The 19,399-nt window shown below is 36.4% G+C and overlaps 3 protein-coding genes across 3 annotated transcripts; all 3 read left to right on the forward strand.

Moving 5' to 3' along the window:
- Positions 1-6,810: 6,810 nt before the first annotated feature.
- LOC103949676 (uncharacterized protein At1g32220, chloroplastic) lies at positions 6,811-10,085 on the forward strand. Its single transcript, XM_009360785.3, has 10 exons — positions 6,811-6,995; positions 7,435-7,552; positions 7,743-7,831; positions 8,146-8,201; positions 8,290-8,345; positions 8,597-8,690; positions 8,776-8,855; positions 9,003-9,045; positions 9,279-9,370; positions 9,463-10,085. Exons 1-10 carry the CDS (start codon positions 6,940-6,942, stop codon positions 9,634-9,636), a joined length of 858 nt encoding a protein of 285 aa, XP_009359060.1. The 5' UTR covers positions 6,811-6,939; the 3' UTR covers positions 9,637-10,085.
- An 801-nt stretch (positions 10,086-10,886) lies between these two features.
- On the forward strand, positions 10,887-12,860 carry LOC103949675 (transcription initiation factor TFIID subunit 10). The gene is made up of 6 exons (XM_009360784.3): positions 10,887-11,062; positions 11,147-11,211; positions 11,777-11,839; positions 12,049-12,106; positions 12,194-12,244; positions 12,587-12,860. The coding sequence occupies exons 1-6, from the start codon at positions 10,949-10,951 to the stop codon at positions 12,665-12,667; spliced, it is 432 nt and encodes a 143-aa protein (XP_009359059.1). The 5' UTR covers positions 10,887-10,948; the 3' UTR covers positions 12,668-12,860.
- A 2,372-nt stretch (positions 12,861-15,232) lies between these two features.
- On the forward strand, positions 15,233-18,773 carry LOC103949772 (glutamate receptor 2.8-like). The gene is made up of 5 exons (XM_009360893.2): positions 15,233-15,515; positions 15,655-16,997; positions 17,080-17,392; positions 17,492-17,898; positions 18,140-18,773. The coding sequence occupies exons 1-5, from the start codon at positions 15,233-15,235 to the stop codon at positions 18,725-18,727; spliced, it is 2,934 nt and encodes a 977-aa protein (XP_009359168.2). The 3' UTR covers positions 18,728-18,773.
- Positions 18,774-19,399: the final 626 nt, after the last annotated feature.

Below are 19,399 nucleotides of genomic sequence, written 5' to 3' on the forward strand. Positions count from 1 at the left end.
AAAATAAAACTTTGTCATGATGTGTGGTTCAGATTCATTATCTAAAAATTGGATGCACAAAAGTCTAACAATGGAACAATACTATTAGATGACCATTTTATTTATTTGGAAGTTTAAATTGTAACAATTTTATTAAGATATCCATCGATGTAAAGCTATATAATACTCGTTTTAGATATTTTTAAATTGACTGAAAACAATTTTGGTGAAATTTATTTTGTGTTCCAAAAGCACTTTAAGTGTTTTCTACAAAAAAAAAAAAGAACCAGTTATATACTTCTTGCAGGAAGCACTTCAAGCGCTTTTTTAGGATTCACTTCCATTTTTTCAAGGATTGGTTCCCAAAACATTTATTTTAAAAGTGTTTTCAGTCATTTTAAAAGTAATTCCAAACGAGTCCAGTTACACCTTTTTCAAATTTAGAATAAAGCAACATATAGTAGTGCTCCAATATATTTAAGAAAAAAAGAATAAAATAGATGGTGCCTATTGCTGAAGTAATCAACTTCTGTTGGCCAATGACCATTTTCGTTGTATTTATTTTGGGCCAATATGTTGTCCAATGATTAAAAATGTCAATATTGTACTAAAATGGATTAGAATTTCTTAATTTGAAGAGATCAAATAACTTATTACCTTGATAAGAGTGGAGGTACTTGAAGAGCATAATTCAACTAACAACAGTAATGGGAAGTGTTATTAGTACTCCAAAAATCTCATTCTATACTCCTCACAAGTGTATTTTTTTCTTCTAAATATAGAAAATTTAGAGTCTAGATAGAGAAATTTGGAATGCTAATAACAATTCCCACAGTAATTTGTACTCGTTACTTTTACAGATGTGGGGTGAGGAATATATACTTGTTATTCTAACCTACACTAATGATGCTTCTAGAACGGAATGTTTTGGGTGGATGATGTAACTAAACAGTTTTTACTATTTCACATTGAATTCCATTACAAGGTGAAGTCTAACAAATATATTGTTTTAGCATATCAACTTACATAAATGGATACACTGCTATCATTTACAATATTAAGTAGAAAAAATATTTACACGTCATTGTGTCGGTTGCTTAGGATGTCGTAATAACAATGCACTCGGACATACTTCTTCTGCTTTAAGGTTTTGCTACATGCTTGGGTCCATACCTGAAGCCACAGTAAAATCCCACTAAGTTAATTGGTCGGAAATTTAGATTGTGTGTATCCAATGACAATGACAACAATCATTGGATAAGGATAGAAAAGAATAGGCAATTGGTGGTTAAAGTGGCAGCAAAACTTGCATCACTAGCTTAGTGATCTCATTGATGGCGTGTCCAATTTCAAACTACCATAATTATTTATGAATCCCACTTCTCCACTTAAACATGCTTCTTTAATCTTTGATATCCACTTAAAAGAGATTTTAAGCACGATTAGGGCATATACTTTGTAAGGTCTTAATCATGTAGCTCTTGCTGATGTAGTGATATATTCCATGATCTAAACATTTTTGTGCTATCAATATCATAAATGATAGGCAAATAATGCTACACAGCCTTTAAAAAACAAGATAGATTTTGCCAGATTTTTTTGAGCAGGGTTTTGGTTGTGTAGGGAAGGGAAAGCTAACTTTCGTTTTCCAAAAGCTGTATGAACTAAGAAATCCAGATTTAAAAAGCTGCCAATTGAATTTTCGTAGGGGGTTAACCAGAAAACACAAGACAAGAGAGATAGAAGTGTATGAAACATATTGCATGCATGGTTGATACATGGAGAGAATAGAGAGATATGGGTGTATGAAATAGGTCGCGTGCGAGTTCTAGTCGTAAAACTAGTTCGTAAGTGGTAGAATCGACACATGCTTTGTTGCTGAACACTAGAAATAAGATATTTAACACTTGATTGTGGAAGTATAAATTGTAGATTTGGATTGACTTGATAGGGTCCTGTCATTTAGTACTACAGTCTAGTGATATTCCTTATCACTTATAAGTGAGAGGTTTTAGATTTGATTCTCGTCAAACCATATTATTGCTAACCCATTGTAAGACATAACCCACAATGAGATCAAATCAAACCATTTATGATTTCATAGGATCAATTATTTGATCAAGTAAAGAGAATTAGCTAGCAAGCCAAGCAGACCAGGTGGAGACTGTGACTACATAGGGGGAGTAGGGGCCAGGGAACATTGAGGAAATTATGTTGTGGGGGATCATGACTTTTTGGGTGCGTTGCCATTGTAATATATCCCCCACCTCTGTCAGCATCAGCATGATCACTCAGCCACCACTTTATGCTTTGCTTGCTACCCTCTCCGCCCAGCAGGTCCCATTGCCTCCGGCACTTGGCCCTGCGTTTTCCCACCCTATCTCTATCTGTATATGTATTTCAACACTTTATGTGTAATTGAAAAGGTCTTAAGTTCGAAAACCTCATGGAAAAACCCGCATGCTGATGCTTTATACATAAGACTAGTAATCGTACGTAACGGTTGCAATTTTCTCTAGACGATAATCGAAATGTTTTTCTTTTTCCTTTTCTGATACAATACACGAGTTCCTCATATACAGTGAGGGATCAAAGATGAGTAGATGGGCTCATTATTTATTTGGTTCGTCCTAGGAAGGCATGCATGCTGCATGATGTTGTAACTAGCTAGCTAGGGTTTTATCATCTTTAAGCATCTTTCATGACTCAAGAGTCCATCTGTGTGTCTGTCTATGTACCTTTTATTAACAGTTCTTTTTACACATGAATGCTGTCAATGATAATGGATCCTTTATAAACATGACAAAAAGATATGTGGCTAGAAGACAGACAAGTAGAGAAAAGGGAAATTACTTCGTGTATGTATATTTTGGTTTATGGGAAATTCTAATTGTTTTGTGTCATATAGGCATTTAAACCGGCCCTGATATTACAGATCCTCCAAAATAAAAGAAATGGATTAAAGAACTTTTTGGTTACCGTGTTTGTGTTTAAGATCGATTTTGATCACTGTGTTTTATTTGCTACAATTTTGGTCACTATGTTGTTATATATAAGTTAGCAATCTTAATCCTTTTGTCAGTCAGACGTTAAAAATATTAACAGAAAGACTATGACTGCTAACTTATGGAAACATATATATTGATCAAAATCAATTTTAGAGATAAATATTCGACAAAACTTTTTTAGATATAAATACAGTGATCAGAATTATACAAGTTTCATAGTAGTTAGAAATCAAAATGTGATGGTTAATAAAAAATTGTAAGTCATGACCTCAAACCAAAATGCATGTTTTTTTTTTTTTTTTTTTGGTCAATCAAAATTTGCATGGTTTAATTGCAAACTTTACGAACGAAAATGGGACATACATAGCACGCAAACTTAATAGGGAAGTTAACTTTATTCTTTCCTTGTTTTCTGACATTTGGTACCAAATTACTGCTTGAATATGAACTTTATCAACATAAACAGGACATGTACCAAAGTGTTTTTATGTTAATCAACGCTTTTAAGTATTTAACAATATTCTTTCTCCTTTTTGTGCTGTGGCATGGATTCCATATTCTACATTAATTGTAGTTTAATTTCGTGCATATAAGCCTAAACCATTACTAAATATTAATTAGCCTTTAAACACGATTTGAGACCATTTTTACTTCATCCCGTCAAATATATATGCCCTTTCTGTCGCTGAAAGCCACTTAGGAGATATATATATATATATATATATATCCCCACAGTTAACTTTTGTATCACCTTTCTTTTCATCACAAAACTCAAACAGATAGTTAAGCAGATCCATTCAACTTTTGTACTTAACCTTCCTGTTTAACCACTTAATTAGTTTTTTTTTCATTTGTACCTAGAAAACTATTACCGGAAAGGATCATATCTTTTCATCAAAAAGCCTTTGCAGACTTGCGCGCGCACACAGATATATATATATATATATATATATATGTATGTATGTATGTATGTATGTATATCTATATATAAAATTCAGATTGACATCACCAACTCTGAGTGCAGTACCAATTAGGGTTTCTGCCCGGCCACTTTATTTTTAAAGAGTAATTAATTGCCAAGTGATGATAGTTCTATAATTAATTAAACTTCATATAGCTAAAACTAAAAGAGGAGAATAATATCGTATCGATTTAATTAAAATACATATGAAGGGATTGCCCGAACGATGTGAAATATATTATTATTATAGTAATAATCTATTGGATAGTACAGTACTTGTAATGGATACATTGGATAGGATGCATGATGATTAAGCAAAAAATTGTTCGTATTTAACAAAAGGTTAGCGTCCAAACTAATCTAATTAATAGAAAGAAAGAAACCCTGGTGAGGGTTAAGTGTTGGAATCTTCTGCCCCAACATAGAAAATGAGGAGAAAGAGGGGGCACTTGTTCCCACTACCTGAGTGGTTTTGTGACGTTGCTATCCTTTTAATGTATGATTCTCCTTTTGATTTAGACAAGGGAACTAGCACTGGCACTGCTCATACATCAGCCGTCACATACTGCATTGCACCAAATCACACACACACACACACACATATGTATTGCATTACTTTCTAAGAAATGTAAGTGTTTTTGCTCAAAGAAAAAAAAATAATGAGACTATTGTTTCTACAATACTAAGGAGCGACATGCCTGGTGTAGAAATATTAGTTCCATTCCAGGTATGTTTTTCTTCAGTATTTTGGAGGGATTCTTAGCTATTCCCGATTGTAATCTATATACCCTTGTATCTATCTCTCTCAAAACATGCACCATGAGAGTTGCAACTATTACAAAGCAATTCTCTCATGTACCTAAGCATATACATACGTTGGACAAGAACCAAATCTTAAATTGGGGCAGTGAGTTCTGCAACATCCTGGATGCTGCATATATTCTCACACTTTTAAAAGTTGTATTTCTCAGATATATGGAATTAAGTTAGTTTTATGTCATTTTCGTAGAGCAATTTAGTAGATATTTGCTTCAGAAGTAAAGGCTACAGCTAGGGCAGACTCGAGTCGTTTTCTTAGTTTATGCGCACTTTGGCTAATATTCGGATAATGTCTCTTTCTATTTTTTCTCATAGTACTACTGCATATTTGCATATCTGCATCCATGCAAGGTGTGAAAATTTGATGGATTCAAAATTCCAAAATTCTGTTTCCATTATTTATTCCAAATCATGATTCTAATCAGATGTTCAATTCCACTGTGTTGGCCTTTGGCATTCACAAAAGATCAGGGTTTGCAGGATGTTCTTTTTCTTCCTTTTTCACTCACAGCGCAAAAGAGTCAACGTGCACAGTGGAGGCCACTGGACAGATTCATTTTTTGGAATGGATTCATGGATGCCAATGCCAGTAGAACAAATTGGATTAGATATATATATATATATATATATATATATATAGAGAGAGAGAGAGAGAGAGAGAGAGAGAGGAATATATCAAATCTGGTTTTCTTCGTAACTATTAAGATCTGAGTGATTGGGACTAAGATTTTTATCTGATCATGCTGATTTGACACTGCTTTAGTGACTCGTTTATGCTACTAAAACGCGATACTGTCTACTAAGTTCCTCTTTTTATAAAATGTTCAATTTTTGAGATTTGGTTACAAGAGCTTGGCTTATCTGCACATTATTTTTTATGTTAAACAGTTGAGCATTAACTAAATTATCAGTTAGTTAAATCTCAACCTTTCACTTGTGAAGAAAATGTGCAAAGAAGAACTTCCATTGGTTAAAATATAAGTACTTAATACAAAGGTTTACCTCCATAATCTTTGTTGCAATCAAATGCAGGAACTGAAAACAATAAGAATTAACTTGGCTCCTCAATGGACGTCAATCTATTTGTCATAGTTAATTGACTAAACAATCTTAATTTTAATTGAAGTTTTATAGAGATGATTTATTACAAAGTGTATATAATATAAACGGTTCCAACTATAAACGTGAAGTTTTACGAATCGAACACACAGTAAATTGAGGAGGAACTCCTCAGTCTTAAAGCTCCACACTCCTCTCAACACGATATTGGGCTCAAAATTTCAGCCCGTCTCAGCTTGGCTCAAAATCCAGGCCAGTGTAGACTAAGCAACAAGGTTTTCAAGGCCAGAAAATGAGAATCCATAAATTGGGCCAGTTTACTAACCAAGAAGGTCTTGGGTCAGAAGAACTTCGGTAGATCCATCTTGAAAAGTAGCCCATCTTTGCAGACAGTGGTTGATTAAAATTAGAAGAAAATTAATGAAAATGATTTGAAAATTTTGAGTTTTAACGATAAAGATAAAATAAAGTATAAAATAAATAGTACCAAGATTAAATTTTTAGTGTAAAAATATGATTTTTCGTTAAAGTGAATAGTACCGGAAGCTTTTCATTAAAGTTCTGTAAAATTAAAGGTATCAATGTGAAACTATTGGGGGACTAAGTCACTAAGGTGCTTTGTTTGTGAGATTGTACAATTGCGAGTTGTGGTACTAGAAGTCGAATTTAGGTCAGATCAGTTAGTTATGAGCAGTACATCCGTTCTCTTACACTCCTCAATCCTAGTAAATAAATCGAAATAGATTAATTGAAAGGTAATGTTAAAGAAAATAGTTTTGTTAATAAAATTTGCAAATAAAATGACATAACGGCAATAGAGAAAAAAAAAAAAAACTTTGAATTAAAAAAAAAAAAGAAAACACCATATTCGCGCCACGTGAAACACAAAACTTGCGGTGTGAGTGTGTACACGTTGCGTTTTCCCTAAGGCCTTGCACGAACCACTTGTCTCCACAGTTACGCGCCATCTGTTCCTTCTTGTCTGTAAAACAAGAAGCTACAGACTTTCCGGTTACTTGCGCTCCGGGCATTCTCCGAGAAAGCAAATTGAAGAACCAAAATTTAAGAAACCCTAGAAAAAAGGGGACTGTGTGTAACCGCGAATTCGAAAAAATGAGGACGGTCGTCTCGCGGTTGATCCATACAAGATCATCACTTCCCAGGCTCTTGTAAGTTTTTTATTTCAATTATTTATATATATAAATTGGAATTAATACTCAATTTGTATAGCTGCACTCAGTGCATTGCTAATTTATGGTTTTGAATGTGTTTGTGGTTCTTTTTTGGTATTGAATCTATTGGTGCTGTTGTTTATCGAATTATTATGCAGTGAGTGTTTGGCTGTCGAGAAAGCGTGGGAATTGGGAAACTAATGCAAAAACCTTAAATTTACTAATTGGGATCTTAGACTATTAGGTTTCGTTTTCTACTTCTGGGGTTCTATACGAAATTTAATCATCTGGGTTCATGGATATTATTCGGTTTTCGGATTATTTGTACTGCTATGGGTTGTTCTACATTGTTGAATTTGTGGTTGGAAAATGAATTAAATAAAGATAGTTAAGAGGAGAATTGGGTTTTCCTTACTTCCTGATTTTGTAAATTCAGTGTATCGGATGCACCGAGGAATGGTAGGTATCTGACAACAGACTCTGATAAGGTTGATGAACCCTTCAAAGTTGTGGAAGCAGAGACTGTAAACACTCCCCCTCCGCCAACTGAGAAGGTACTATCTTGTTTCGAAAAGCATTGAAAATTGGAAACTGTTTTTTCGTGATATAATTTTATTGTCTTCATCTCTATGCTATAGTGTCAGCTGACCCCATTTAGTGGGAAAAGGTTTTGTTGTTTTATTTTTATTTTTTATCTCTATGCTATAGTGTTATGTTTGTTGACTTCTAAGCTTCTTAATACAGTTGCTTGTCTTGGGTGGAAATGGATTTGTTGGCTCACATGTTTGTAGAGAAGCATTGGAGCGGGGCTTGTCTGTCGCTAGCCTTAGCAGGTATAACTCGTCTTTATGTATTTGATGGTTGGTATCTGCGTGCTGGTGTTAAGTTGATGGCAATGAATTGTTCATTAGTGTTGCTCAGTTTAGGCCTGTGCCCATCTCAATGCTTGTATGATATATAAGAACGCAATACTATCCGACTGTGAAGTAATTGTTTCCAACTCAAAGATCATTTTACCTAATTCTTTTCCAACTCAAAGAAATCTTTATACCTCTATGATTGTATCACCTTTTATTTGATTTTTTTTTGTTTTTTGATTCGATATTGGAACCTCACTTTTAGTGCTATCTTATTTTTTTTTCCTCAGGTCTGGTAGGTCAAAATTACATGATTCATGGGCCGACAGTATGACCTGGCATCAAGGTTTACTTTCTTGCAATAATATTTGATTGATGACCCATAATTTCTTTTTTAATGTAGAAACACCTTTTAAAAGTATTTCCATTTTCAGGAAACCTTCTATCGCCTGAGTCATGGAAGGATGCCCTCGATGGTGTCACGTCTGTGGTATGAAGTCCCATAATGCTCTGTTTAACCTTATTCCCATCCGCCAATACGTAGTAAAGACACATGCACACACTGACATATTCTCTAACCATGTGATATATTGTCCTTCCCCTCCCCCCTTCTTCAAATTTTGGTTCAGAATGTGTTTATTGTATAGAATGGAAACTGTCTACCCCTTTGTTCTTCATGCTTAGCTTTCATTAATGGATCAGATGTTTGGTTCCTTTTCCTAATATGGTTTCTTGTCCTAGATATCCTGTGTTGGTGGGTTTGGCTCCAATTCCTACATGTATAAGATTAATGGGACTGCTAACATCAATGCAATTAGAGCTGCCGCTGAACAAGGTATATATACATATATATGTTTTATTTTTTTTGTATCGGGCTACTTCTTTGGCTTACTTGTTAGACAATTGGTGTTGATCCGCAGGTGTGAAAAGATTTGTTTATATCTCTGCTGCTGATTTTGGTGTGGCAAATTACTTATTGCGGGGATATTATGAGGGAAAGGTACCATGCTTTGTTTAAGTTTACTTGTATGTTGGTCGCTAGTTTTTAGGGGCTGCTGGAAGAATTAGCATAATTAGTCTGCTTGTAATGCTTAACATGTCTAATCTTATCTGACACAAAATCCTTTACTGTATCTTGTCAATCTAGAGAGCTGCAGAGACAGAGCTGCTAACCAAATTTCCTTACGGAGGTGAGGTTTCTTACTCTATCATCATTTTTTCGATTGATGGCTAGGATCTGAGAAATTTTATTTAGCCATTGGTTACATCTTGTCTCATTAATTTCAATCAATATCTTCATAAAACATTAAGTTACCATGTTTCTTGAGACCAAGCACAGGAGACTGAAGCATTAGTTATATGGCTTATGTTTCTGACAATATTGGACACTTTTATTGTGTAACACTTTACATGCCCTCTTCAGGAGTGATCTTGAGGCCTGGATTTATTTATGGGACTCGAAGTGTTGGCAGTGTAAAGTTACCTCTCGGTGTAATTGGTTATCCACTTGAGATGGTAAAGTTGTAGTTCTTCATATATTCTGCATTTAGTCCTCCACTCGAGAAAAAGATATATCATCTGATTTATATTCAAACATATGACTGCAGCTATTTCAATATACAAGACCTCTGAGCCAGCTTCCGCTTGTTGGGCCTCTCTTTACTCCTCCAGTGAATGTCACCTCCGTGGCAAATGTTGCCGTTAGAGCAGCTACTGATCCCGTCTTCCCTCCTGAGATCGTAGATGTCCAAGGGATCCAGCGTTATACCCAGAAGAAGTAGACGCGTAGTGCCCCTTTCGTTTTTGTTTGGTTCGTCAATGCAGACTGCAGAGTGTGATGTAAAGGTGTCAAAGTCTTCTTCGTGAAGATCCTGGTTTTTCTCTGTTAACCGGAATCTTGATACGAAGATTACATCGGGGTTTTTTTTAATAACGTGTGAAAAGTAGAGATTTACTTGTTCAATAATTTCTTCCCCAGCTGAACATGTTAAAAGTTTGGCTGGAAGAGGGTGGCCGCTACTTTTGATTCACTTGATTTATCAGTGTGTATCTTGGTCCCTTGCAACCTGAGATTAATAGCAAAGTCCGATCCTCAGATTTTTATAGAATTGGTATTAGTACCTTAAAATAGTCATCTGTGTTGCTTCTCTTATTTGGGTGAAATAAGAGCTTGTGTTTTTGTTTGGAAGTCGTTTAATAATAATTAACAAATGCTTATTAGTTGCAAGCACACTTGGATTTTTATTCATAAGATTGATGCACTTCTTGTTTGAGACTTTTTACGTGGGACTGGAATCAGCATTTGCTTACAAGTGCTTTTGTTATAGACACGTTGGAATTCTCATTATAAGTTTAAATGCTTCCTAAAAAAGCACTTGGGAGTTGAAGATGCTAGATGGTGTTTTTTTTTTATTTTTATTTTTTACAATTTTACAACTCAAACAATAAGTTGTCAAATGTAGTTAAAAGCCTCCTAGTTGATAGAAAACACTTTTAGCTTTCAGAAGTTGTGACAAATATGTCTTGTAAAACCGCTCTTTAGAAAGATTGCTGAAACAATAGCATCCATTAATCACAGGTGGACATATGTTCATTTGTGATTGGATTCAGCTGCAGCTGCTACTATTTTTTCGGAGTAGGGCTGTTTTGGAAAAGCACTTTTAAACCGGCTAGTTGGAAGTTTGGAACACATCCTACAGTCCTATTGGGTACTAATGCACATAAAAGGATCATCTCTGGATTCCTTCCTCCTAATCCATCAAGTTTGACGATCCGGACCATTAAAATTTGATCAAACGGTTAAAGTTATTATAATTTTTAAAGTGGATTCCTATTTGTAACCGTTGGATTAAATTTTAACTAGCCGAATCTTTAAACTTGATGGATTAAGAAGAAGGGATCGAAGAAATCCCTTTCCCTTCTGCACAGTCAGTTGCACTAGTAACCAAAACGGATAGTTGGATGAGGAAATAGGTACAACCCGACCCGGTTAAATAAATTACTTGTTTATAAAATAGGCCAATAAATCTGCAAATCAAAGTCGAAGACTCATCACGAAAGATCGTATTTTGGAGAGAGAGAGAGGGAAAGAAGATGAACCAGAACCCAACTCAAAACCAGAACCAGCAACCGAGCGACGGCGGAAAGCACGACGATGACGCCGCCCTCACCGACTTCCTCGCCTCCTTGATGGACTACACCCCCACCGTAAAACCCTACTTTCCAATCTTATTTTTTTCCTTCAAATTCCGATCAAATCGAAATCGAAATCCTGACTTTTTCTGCTTTCAGATACCCGACGAGCTCGTGGAGCATTACTTGGCCAAGAGCGGCTTCCAGTGCCCCGACGTTCGATTGTAGGTACTTGTTCCAATTTCAAATTTTGGGACGATTTGCAATTTGCTCAGTTGAGATTTCAGTTGCGGTTAGGGTTGTGAGATTAATAATTTGAGTTTGTTAAGTATGATTTGATTTTGTTAAGTGTAAAGCATGTTTCTGGTCGAAAATTCAGAGTTGTAGTTCATTAGATACTCACGCTATGTGAATTAAGCTGTAGGTAGACTCTGTAACTGGTATGAGACTCTCACTGTTGTCTATGATCTGTTTCCTTCTTTTCGTTTGGGTGTGGGAACCGTATCTATGTTATACATTCGTTCGTTTGCTTCCTAGCCTTCGTTCCAATTAGCGGTTTCGAATTTGCGCTAACTGGTCACCTGTTTGATGGGTGAAAGTTTGTACTTTTTGACATAGATTAGATTGCACCGTTGCAACCATTAATGTAGAGGAAATTCAGTGTAAATTCCATTTGAGCTGACAATGGCAAAGTGCCACTAGTTTTATTCTGTTTTTCGTCAATTTGAATTGGATGTATTTCTTTGCTTGCACTTGTATGCTGAAGTGTGTACTTTACTTCATTTGCAGAATCAGGCTGGTAGCTGTCGCCACGCAAAAGTTTGTTTCTGAGGTTGCAACTGATGCTCTTCAGTAAGTCACTAAGTTATTCACCTCTTGCCTCATGACACAAGCTCACATTTATGATTTGTCGAATATTGGACAAGAAATGTATAATTGCAATAGTAGGCTGTTGGTCCAGTATTAATTAGTTATATTCGTAGGTTATTGTACTTGTAGTTAGCCAGTGTATAAGGTATTACAATTGGGGAAGATATTTACATGCTTATGCCGCTAAACAGGCAATGCAAAGCGAGACAGGCTTCTGTAGTCAAAGACAAAAGGGACAAACAACAAAAGGTACTCCAATCATTGTTCTGGTGAGATGAGTGTTTATGTTTATCTAAATTTTAATCACATGCCATCTTAACTTTAATGTTGCAACAGGATAAGCGTCTAATATTGACGATGGAAGACCTGTCAAGGGCATTGCGTGAGGTAATGACTACACTCTTTTGAATTACTTTAGCTTGATAGGCTACCTTTTTCATGCACCTCAGTATTCCTCTATTTCTTTCAAAACTGGAGAGCCTTTTGAACTTACAAATGGGTTTTTTTTGTTCTCCTCTATATTATTCCTGCATTTTGTACGTTTTCTGTAGAAGCGTGGGATTCATAGAATCGTCAATATTAGTAAAGTCTCGTGTTCAGTTCTAGAATAGCTCAATCTAGATCGCCTGGCCCTAAATAGATTTTTAAACTGATTTTGTTTTCACTTATTGCTTCTATGTTAGTTTTCGTTTACCTAAAGTGCTCATCTTGTTATTCTCCATTGAGCAGCATGGCGTCAATGTGAAGCACCAAGAGTATTTTGCGGACAGCCCTTCAACTGGGATGGATCCTGCAACAAGGGAAGAGTAATTTGCAATTGGATTCGCGTTATTCCATTTACAGTGTGTGGTTGTATTAGTAATTCTACATGGATTAGGTGATGCTCGATCGCTCTTTTCTTTTGCTTCGTCTACTGGTGTTTTTCGGCGGAAGATATTCTTGATATGAAGTAGTTAACTTGTACATGTATGGATTAATTAGTAAAACGATTGCATCTCGTTTATTTCGTGTCGTAGTAGTGATTTTTGAAACAACGTTGTTGGTTCTTCATCTTCTCTTAACCCTGAACCCTTTCAGTACTTGCCTTGTTCAAAGTTAGATTGGATGAGCACAATTTGTTCTCACGTTTCCAATTAGTTTTACGGTGTCTTTGTAAAGTGCTTGCATTTTTAGGCAATTCTATGATTTGCTTTTCGTGAACATAAACTACAAAGATCTAGAAACTGCTTTGTAATTAATATAACGATTATGCACAACATTAAGCAGAAAAGAACAAGGAATTAAAGAAAACAAAATTCGAAAATCAATATTATAATCTAATAATTTGTCTGTGGTAATTAAAATTTGATATTCTAGTCGAGTAAAGTAGTTCCAAACTTGCATGTTCTTAATATCTTAGTAGATATGCTGTTGGGATTTTACCCATGCATTCCAAATTTGAAATTCCTACTCTCTAAATTATTGTAATAGTTGTAATAGTTTCGAATCTTTTCCCCTCTTAATAATAAAATTAAGAAAAAATTAAAAAATTCTCCTAGTTTACTGAATTTTAACAAATGTTCAGGGTAGTCCCATAAAAAAAAAATGTTAAGGGTAGTGGGATTGGTGAGGATTGAATCCGCACTATGGTGTGCATTATTGCTTTCCGCCATTGCGGTAAAACACCATCTTCAACCAAAGAGTTTAGTAGGCTACACATAGAAAAAAAAGGTGCATGTTTCGAGCTAGCACTACAACATGTCGTTTAAATTCGTCCTAGCGAGAATCGAACCTAAAACCTTGTGTAGAATCAAGCGTGTAACATGTAGACTAATTTTGTTATGTGACATTTTAGCAGTTGGAGATTCAAAACAAAATTGACATTAGTATTAATGTACTTTTTTTGTGTGTTTTAAAAACACGTAGTACTGCTACTTAGTACTACGGTCTAATAATGTTTTTCTTCACTTGTAAGTGAGAGGTCTTAAATTCGATTCTTGCCAAAAACGAATTTGAACCACATTATTGTTAGTCTATTATGAGGTTAACCCACCCCCTCTCCTTAGAGTAGATAATATCGTTTTTTTTCAAAAAAAAAAAAAAGGTATTACTTTGATGAGAGTGCAAAGAACCTGCAGAGGCTTTTAGTTCCTTATTAACTAACAATTAAATGTATTATCTGTGTGCTACTCCAACACGTTCTGCAGATGGAGAGAGTGCAAAGAAATTGCTTCGAATGGTTAAGTAATCGTGAATTTTCATCCCAAAATTACATATAAATTTCTTCGCAATAAATAACATGATAAAAAATACATGGATCTTCTTGAAGCCTCTTTCATGGGATCTCTGGCTGATAAGTCTTTGCTTTTTCATCTGGACTGGTTTCGACATTGTGTACTGTAAATTTTCGTGGCCCTCCAGTCCCTCGGATCAAGTTGGCACAATACTTTCAGGCTCTATACTCATTACCTTTGCATGGAGTTGAAGAAAAGAACCAGCCTCTCTCATTATGTTTTCTTCCTTGTTTCTTCTAGCTAGTGTTTCCTCGGCCGTGACACAGATCGCATGAATCTCCAGTTATTGCTGCCGATGAGGCTGACCTTCAGGACCCAGAACTAACAGCAACTCCTGATCAAGGCTGACTAATCCTCAATAAAGCCACTAATGACAATTAAGTTTCATCCTTGACTTAAGGTGTTAAAATTGGCCTCACCGTCGCGGAAGTATCGATCATCTCTTCTCTGTATGATCATGGAAAACTTGCACACCTTTTGGCCTGGGTTTTTATGTTTTATTTTAAGCTTCAAGTAGATATTATTGCATGAGGCCAAAACCAAATGCAGAGATTGACAATAACAGTATATATTCTGTGTTAAAATAGGGCAAATATAGTAATTTTATGTAGGTTTATTACGATGTAGATTTTGATGGGGTCCACAGTACTGGTAAATTTCCTGAAAATATCATCTTGTTAAAAATTAAAAAAGCCGACCAATTGATGCTTAACCTTCACAATTACTATGCTAATATAATTTTAATATTTCATTGCTTTCCAGAAGCTCTTTGGGGAGTAAGAAAACAGTTGGATATCATTATTCTAATTGTACTTCTGTCTTGTACTACGCATTTCACCATCATGTTTAGCTTGTAAGGCGATTTGGTCCAGGTAAATGAAACTTACGTACACAGGCTTAATTTGTTTCTATTAATTCTTGACAAAATTTATCTTGGAGCTACTCCAACAAGAGGTATTAGTAATTTACGACGAAATTGTTATGTAATTAACCACGTATCTTACACCCCGAGTTTTCTGTATGCTATAACTACATTAGAATCAGAAATACCGATCCAAGTATCTTTGGATGACTACCTTTCCATCCAGAAGCAGATACGACCATGACGAAGAGGAAACTGACCGACTTAGTCTGTTCTTTCGTCTTGCTTGTTTCTTTAAGCATTAATTCATTTGCTATGGGACAGAAGTCTCCGAACATAACAATCGCAGTGGAAGTTGGTGTGATTCTTGATGACCTTGATTCACTCAGTGCAAAAGTTTGGTTGAGCTGCATTAACATGGCCCTCTCAGATTTCTATACCGGCTCTCACGCTTCCTCTTCCACCAGGGTGGTTTTAAACGTTAGGGACTCCAAAGAAGACACTGTCGATGCAGCTGCTGCAGGTCTCTCTCTCTCTCTCTCTCTCTCTCTCTCTCTCTCTCTCCGTCGACCGTGTTTTATTTCAGTTTGCAACAATATGATTCTATTTTAAGTAAAAGAAGCATTGTAGCTAACTTCTTGTGCCTTCTGTTGATCTAACAGCTTTAGACCTGATAAAGAATACTCAAGTGCAAGCAATCCTCGGCCCAAAGTCATCGATGCAAGCCAAATTTGTAATTGATCTGGGGAACAAAGCCCAGGTGCCCATCATCTCATTTTCAGCAACAAATCCTTCCCTCACTTCTATTCGAAGTCCATACTTTTACCGAGCCGCACAAAATGACTCCTCTCAGGTGAAAGCCATAAGTGCTATCATCCAAGCCTTTGGATGGAGAGAAGCTGTGCCCATCTATGTAGACAACGATTATGGTGAGGGAATAATACCTTACTTGGTAGATGCCTTGCAAGAAGTTGAAGCTCATGTCCCATATCGAAGTGTTATACATCCAGAAGCCACTGAGGACCAGCTTGATGCAGAGCTCTCCAAGCTAATGACTATGCAGACTAGAGTCTTCATTGTGCACATGTTGCCCTCTCTTGGCTCTCGCCTTTTTGCCAAGGCACGAGAGAAGGGAATGATGGATGAAGGGTATGTTTGGATAATGACCAATGGGTTAACCAACCTTTTGAGTACAACAAATGCTTCAGTCATCAATTCAATGCAAGGTGCACTGGGTGTGAGGACTTATGTGCCCAGAACAGAAGAATATGTCGATTTTAGAAATCGATGGAAAAGGCAATTCCAAAAGAAGAATCCAACAATTATCGACGCTGAATTAGACGTTCCTGCACTCTGGGCTTATGATGCTGCTTTTGCATTAGCCATGGCAGTTGAAAATGTTGGGACTAAAAACTTTGGCTATGAAAAGGCTAATGCTTCCACCAACTCATCAAATGATCTTGAAACAATTGGGATCTCCCAAAATGGTCCAGGGCTTTGCAAATCCTTATCAGGTACTAAATTTAGAGGCTTTGGTGGGGATTTCAGTTTTGTTGATGGGCAATTACAAACATCCGTCTTTGAAATGGTAAATGTGTTCGGTGATGCAACAAAAAGAATTGGGTTTTGGACACCACGGAGTGGACTTGTGAAAAAATTGAACTCGAAAAACACAAGTGATCCTTATTCAACTTCTAAATCCAATGTTGGACCTATTATATGGCCCGGAGATTCTACCTCAGTTCCTAAGGGATGGGAGATCCCGACAGACGGCAAAAGATTGAGAGTAGGAGTTCCTGTGGAGAATGGCTATCCTCAATTTGTGAAAGTAGTATATGACTCTAGCACTAATACAACTCATGTTACTGGCTACGTCATTGACATCTTCAACGCTGCAATGGGCCAATTAAAGTACAATGTTGCCTATGATTTCTTTCCCTTCGCCAAGCCAGATGGTACAAGTGCTGGCACTTACGATGATTTGGTGCATCAAGTATTTCTCGGGGTATGTAGTACTAGAAACTAGTTTAGATTTCACTTTGTTTAACAATTTTATCATTAGTTGTAATACTAATAATCTGTGACAGAATTTCGATGCAGTGGCAGCAGACGCAACAATTAGAGCAAACAGGTCCTTGTATGTGGACTTTACCTTGCCATACACAGAATCAGGGGTAGTGATGGTAGTGCCAATGAAAGATAGAAAGAGCAAAAGTGCATGGATTTTCTTAAAGCCTTTGACACTGAATCTTTGGTTGACAAGTGCTTTCTTTTTCGTCTTCGTTGGTTCAGTGGTTTGGGTTCTTGAACACCGTATCAATGATGAATTTCGCGGTCCTCCTGCTCATCAAGTTGGCACAGTCTTTTGGTTCTCCTTTTCGACCATGGTTTTTGCACAGCGTAAGTACTAGCTAGTACAACCGTGAAAGATTTCATAGTTATACTTAAAATTCAACAATTAATTGTTGTATCATCATGTTCTACTTCATCAATTTACAGGAGAGAGGGTGATTGGCAACTTGGCAAGGTCTGTGGAGATTGTTTGGATGTTTGTAGTGCTGATACTAACGCAAAGTTACACTGCGAGTCTAACTTCATTGTTAACATCTCAAGAACTTCAGCCAACTTTTACGAATATACTCGATCTTATAAACAATAGGGAGTATATTGGGTACAAAGAGGGTTCTTTCGTCCGCGACCTTCTGATAGGCCGTGGTGTTGATCCCTCCAAGTTACGGCCTTATACGTCTAGGGAAGAATGTGACGTATTGTTGACAAATGGGAGTGCCAAAGGCGGTATTGCTGCTGCTATCGACGAAACCCCCAACATTAGGCTGTTTCTTGCAAAATATTGCAAGAAATACACCATGATTGGCCCAATTTTCAGAACCGATGGCTTTGGCTTTGTAAGAGCTCTCTCTTTACTTCTCTCAGAAGTAATGTGTCACCTGCTTATACATTGTGTACCACATTACTAATACCGGTAGGATTCAATTTTAGCGTCATTGAGTCTCACCTCTATTAGCGATTTGGTACCAAATCTACGCTGTACAAGAGCAAGTTCGAGATGGTTTTATCATTCTAATGTTCCTCATATGATTTCCTTTATTTATTTATTTTTTTTTTTTGGGGTGCCCACCTATATAGGTCTTCCCGAAAGGTTCACCTCTTGTGCCAGATGTTTCAAGGGCGATCCTGGTCGTGAATGAGGGAAATGATACAACTGATGCTGAAAACAAATGGTTTGCGCCGGAAGGCACATGTTCAGATACATCACCCACCATCTCCGATTCCAACAGTCTTGGATTTGATAGCTTTTGGAGCCTCTTCCTCATTGTCGGGGTCTCCGCATCTTTAGCTCTTCTCATATTTGCAGTCTCTTTCTTTAATAGGCATTGGCATATCTTCATCGCGACAAGAGGTGACTCTGTGTGGAGAAGATTTATGGTTATGCTTAGAACTTTTGATCAAAGAGACCTTAGCTCCCATACTTTTAGAAAGAGTAGTGGCTCCCGAGATAGAGAAACCTACAATTTTGGAGCTACGGCTGTCGAGGATTCACCAGACAGTTACAGCACCTGCCCACCAAGCCCTGCCTCAGGCCTTTCAGACCACCCAGAAATACATATTACAGCTGAAGGAGCTCAGCCACGCATGGGTGAACAGAACAGGTCCGAGGCTCAAACTTCAGACAGAGTTCCGCAACAGCCAGGAGAAATCCTTCGGACGCCGTGACGTGGGTTCCGAAGCAAACTTAGTTCTCTTGTGTAGTTTATTTGACTGGAATTTGTATCACCATTTTCTACTTGGTTACTTATATTTGTTTTTTTTTTTTTTTTTTTTTTCTGTAAAGACTTAAACCCTAAACTATATAAGCAAAAGGATGAACTGTCAATTTAGTCCATGAATTATTACGTTAGTGAAAATTAGGTCCTAATTTTTTTTTTCTTCAGAAAAATCAGTTATTGAATTATAAAAATTTGCCAATTACATCCATAATATTATATTCGAAGCTATTATATTCAATTTTCCATCAATTTAGGTTACATTACTTGATTATGGTACATATTGGAGGGTAGATTGTTAGTTTTTCATAAAGAAATAGTGTATAGAGTTAACTTTGTAGGGTAAATTGGTAGTTTTACATAAGAAATAGTGTATGTGTAAATTAGACGTTAGATTCGCAGCCTATATGAAATGTTAAGGGTTATAGGCGAGAAAATGACGGTATTACACTCTAAAATATGTCAAGTGATTTAAGTTGACGAAAAATTGGATAAAATAGCTTTGAATATAATAGTAGGGGTGAAATTAGCAATTTTTAATGAATTTAGAAACTTATTTTACCGAAAAAATAATTTAGAGACCTAATTTTTACTGAGGTGATAGTTAAGAGACTAAATCTGC

The sequence above is a fragment of a genome, unplaced genomic scaffold, assembly GCF_019419815.1.
Source record: "Pyrus x bretschneideri cultivar Hongxiangsu unplaced genomic scaffold, Pyrus_bretschneideri_v1 Contig28, whole genome shotgun sequence".
Classification (NCBI taxonomy): Eukaryota; Viridiplantae; Streptophyta; class Magnoliopsida; order Rosales; family Rosaceae; genus Pyrus; species Pyrus x bretschneideri.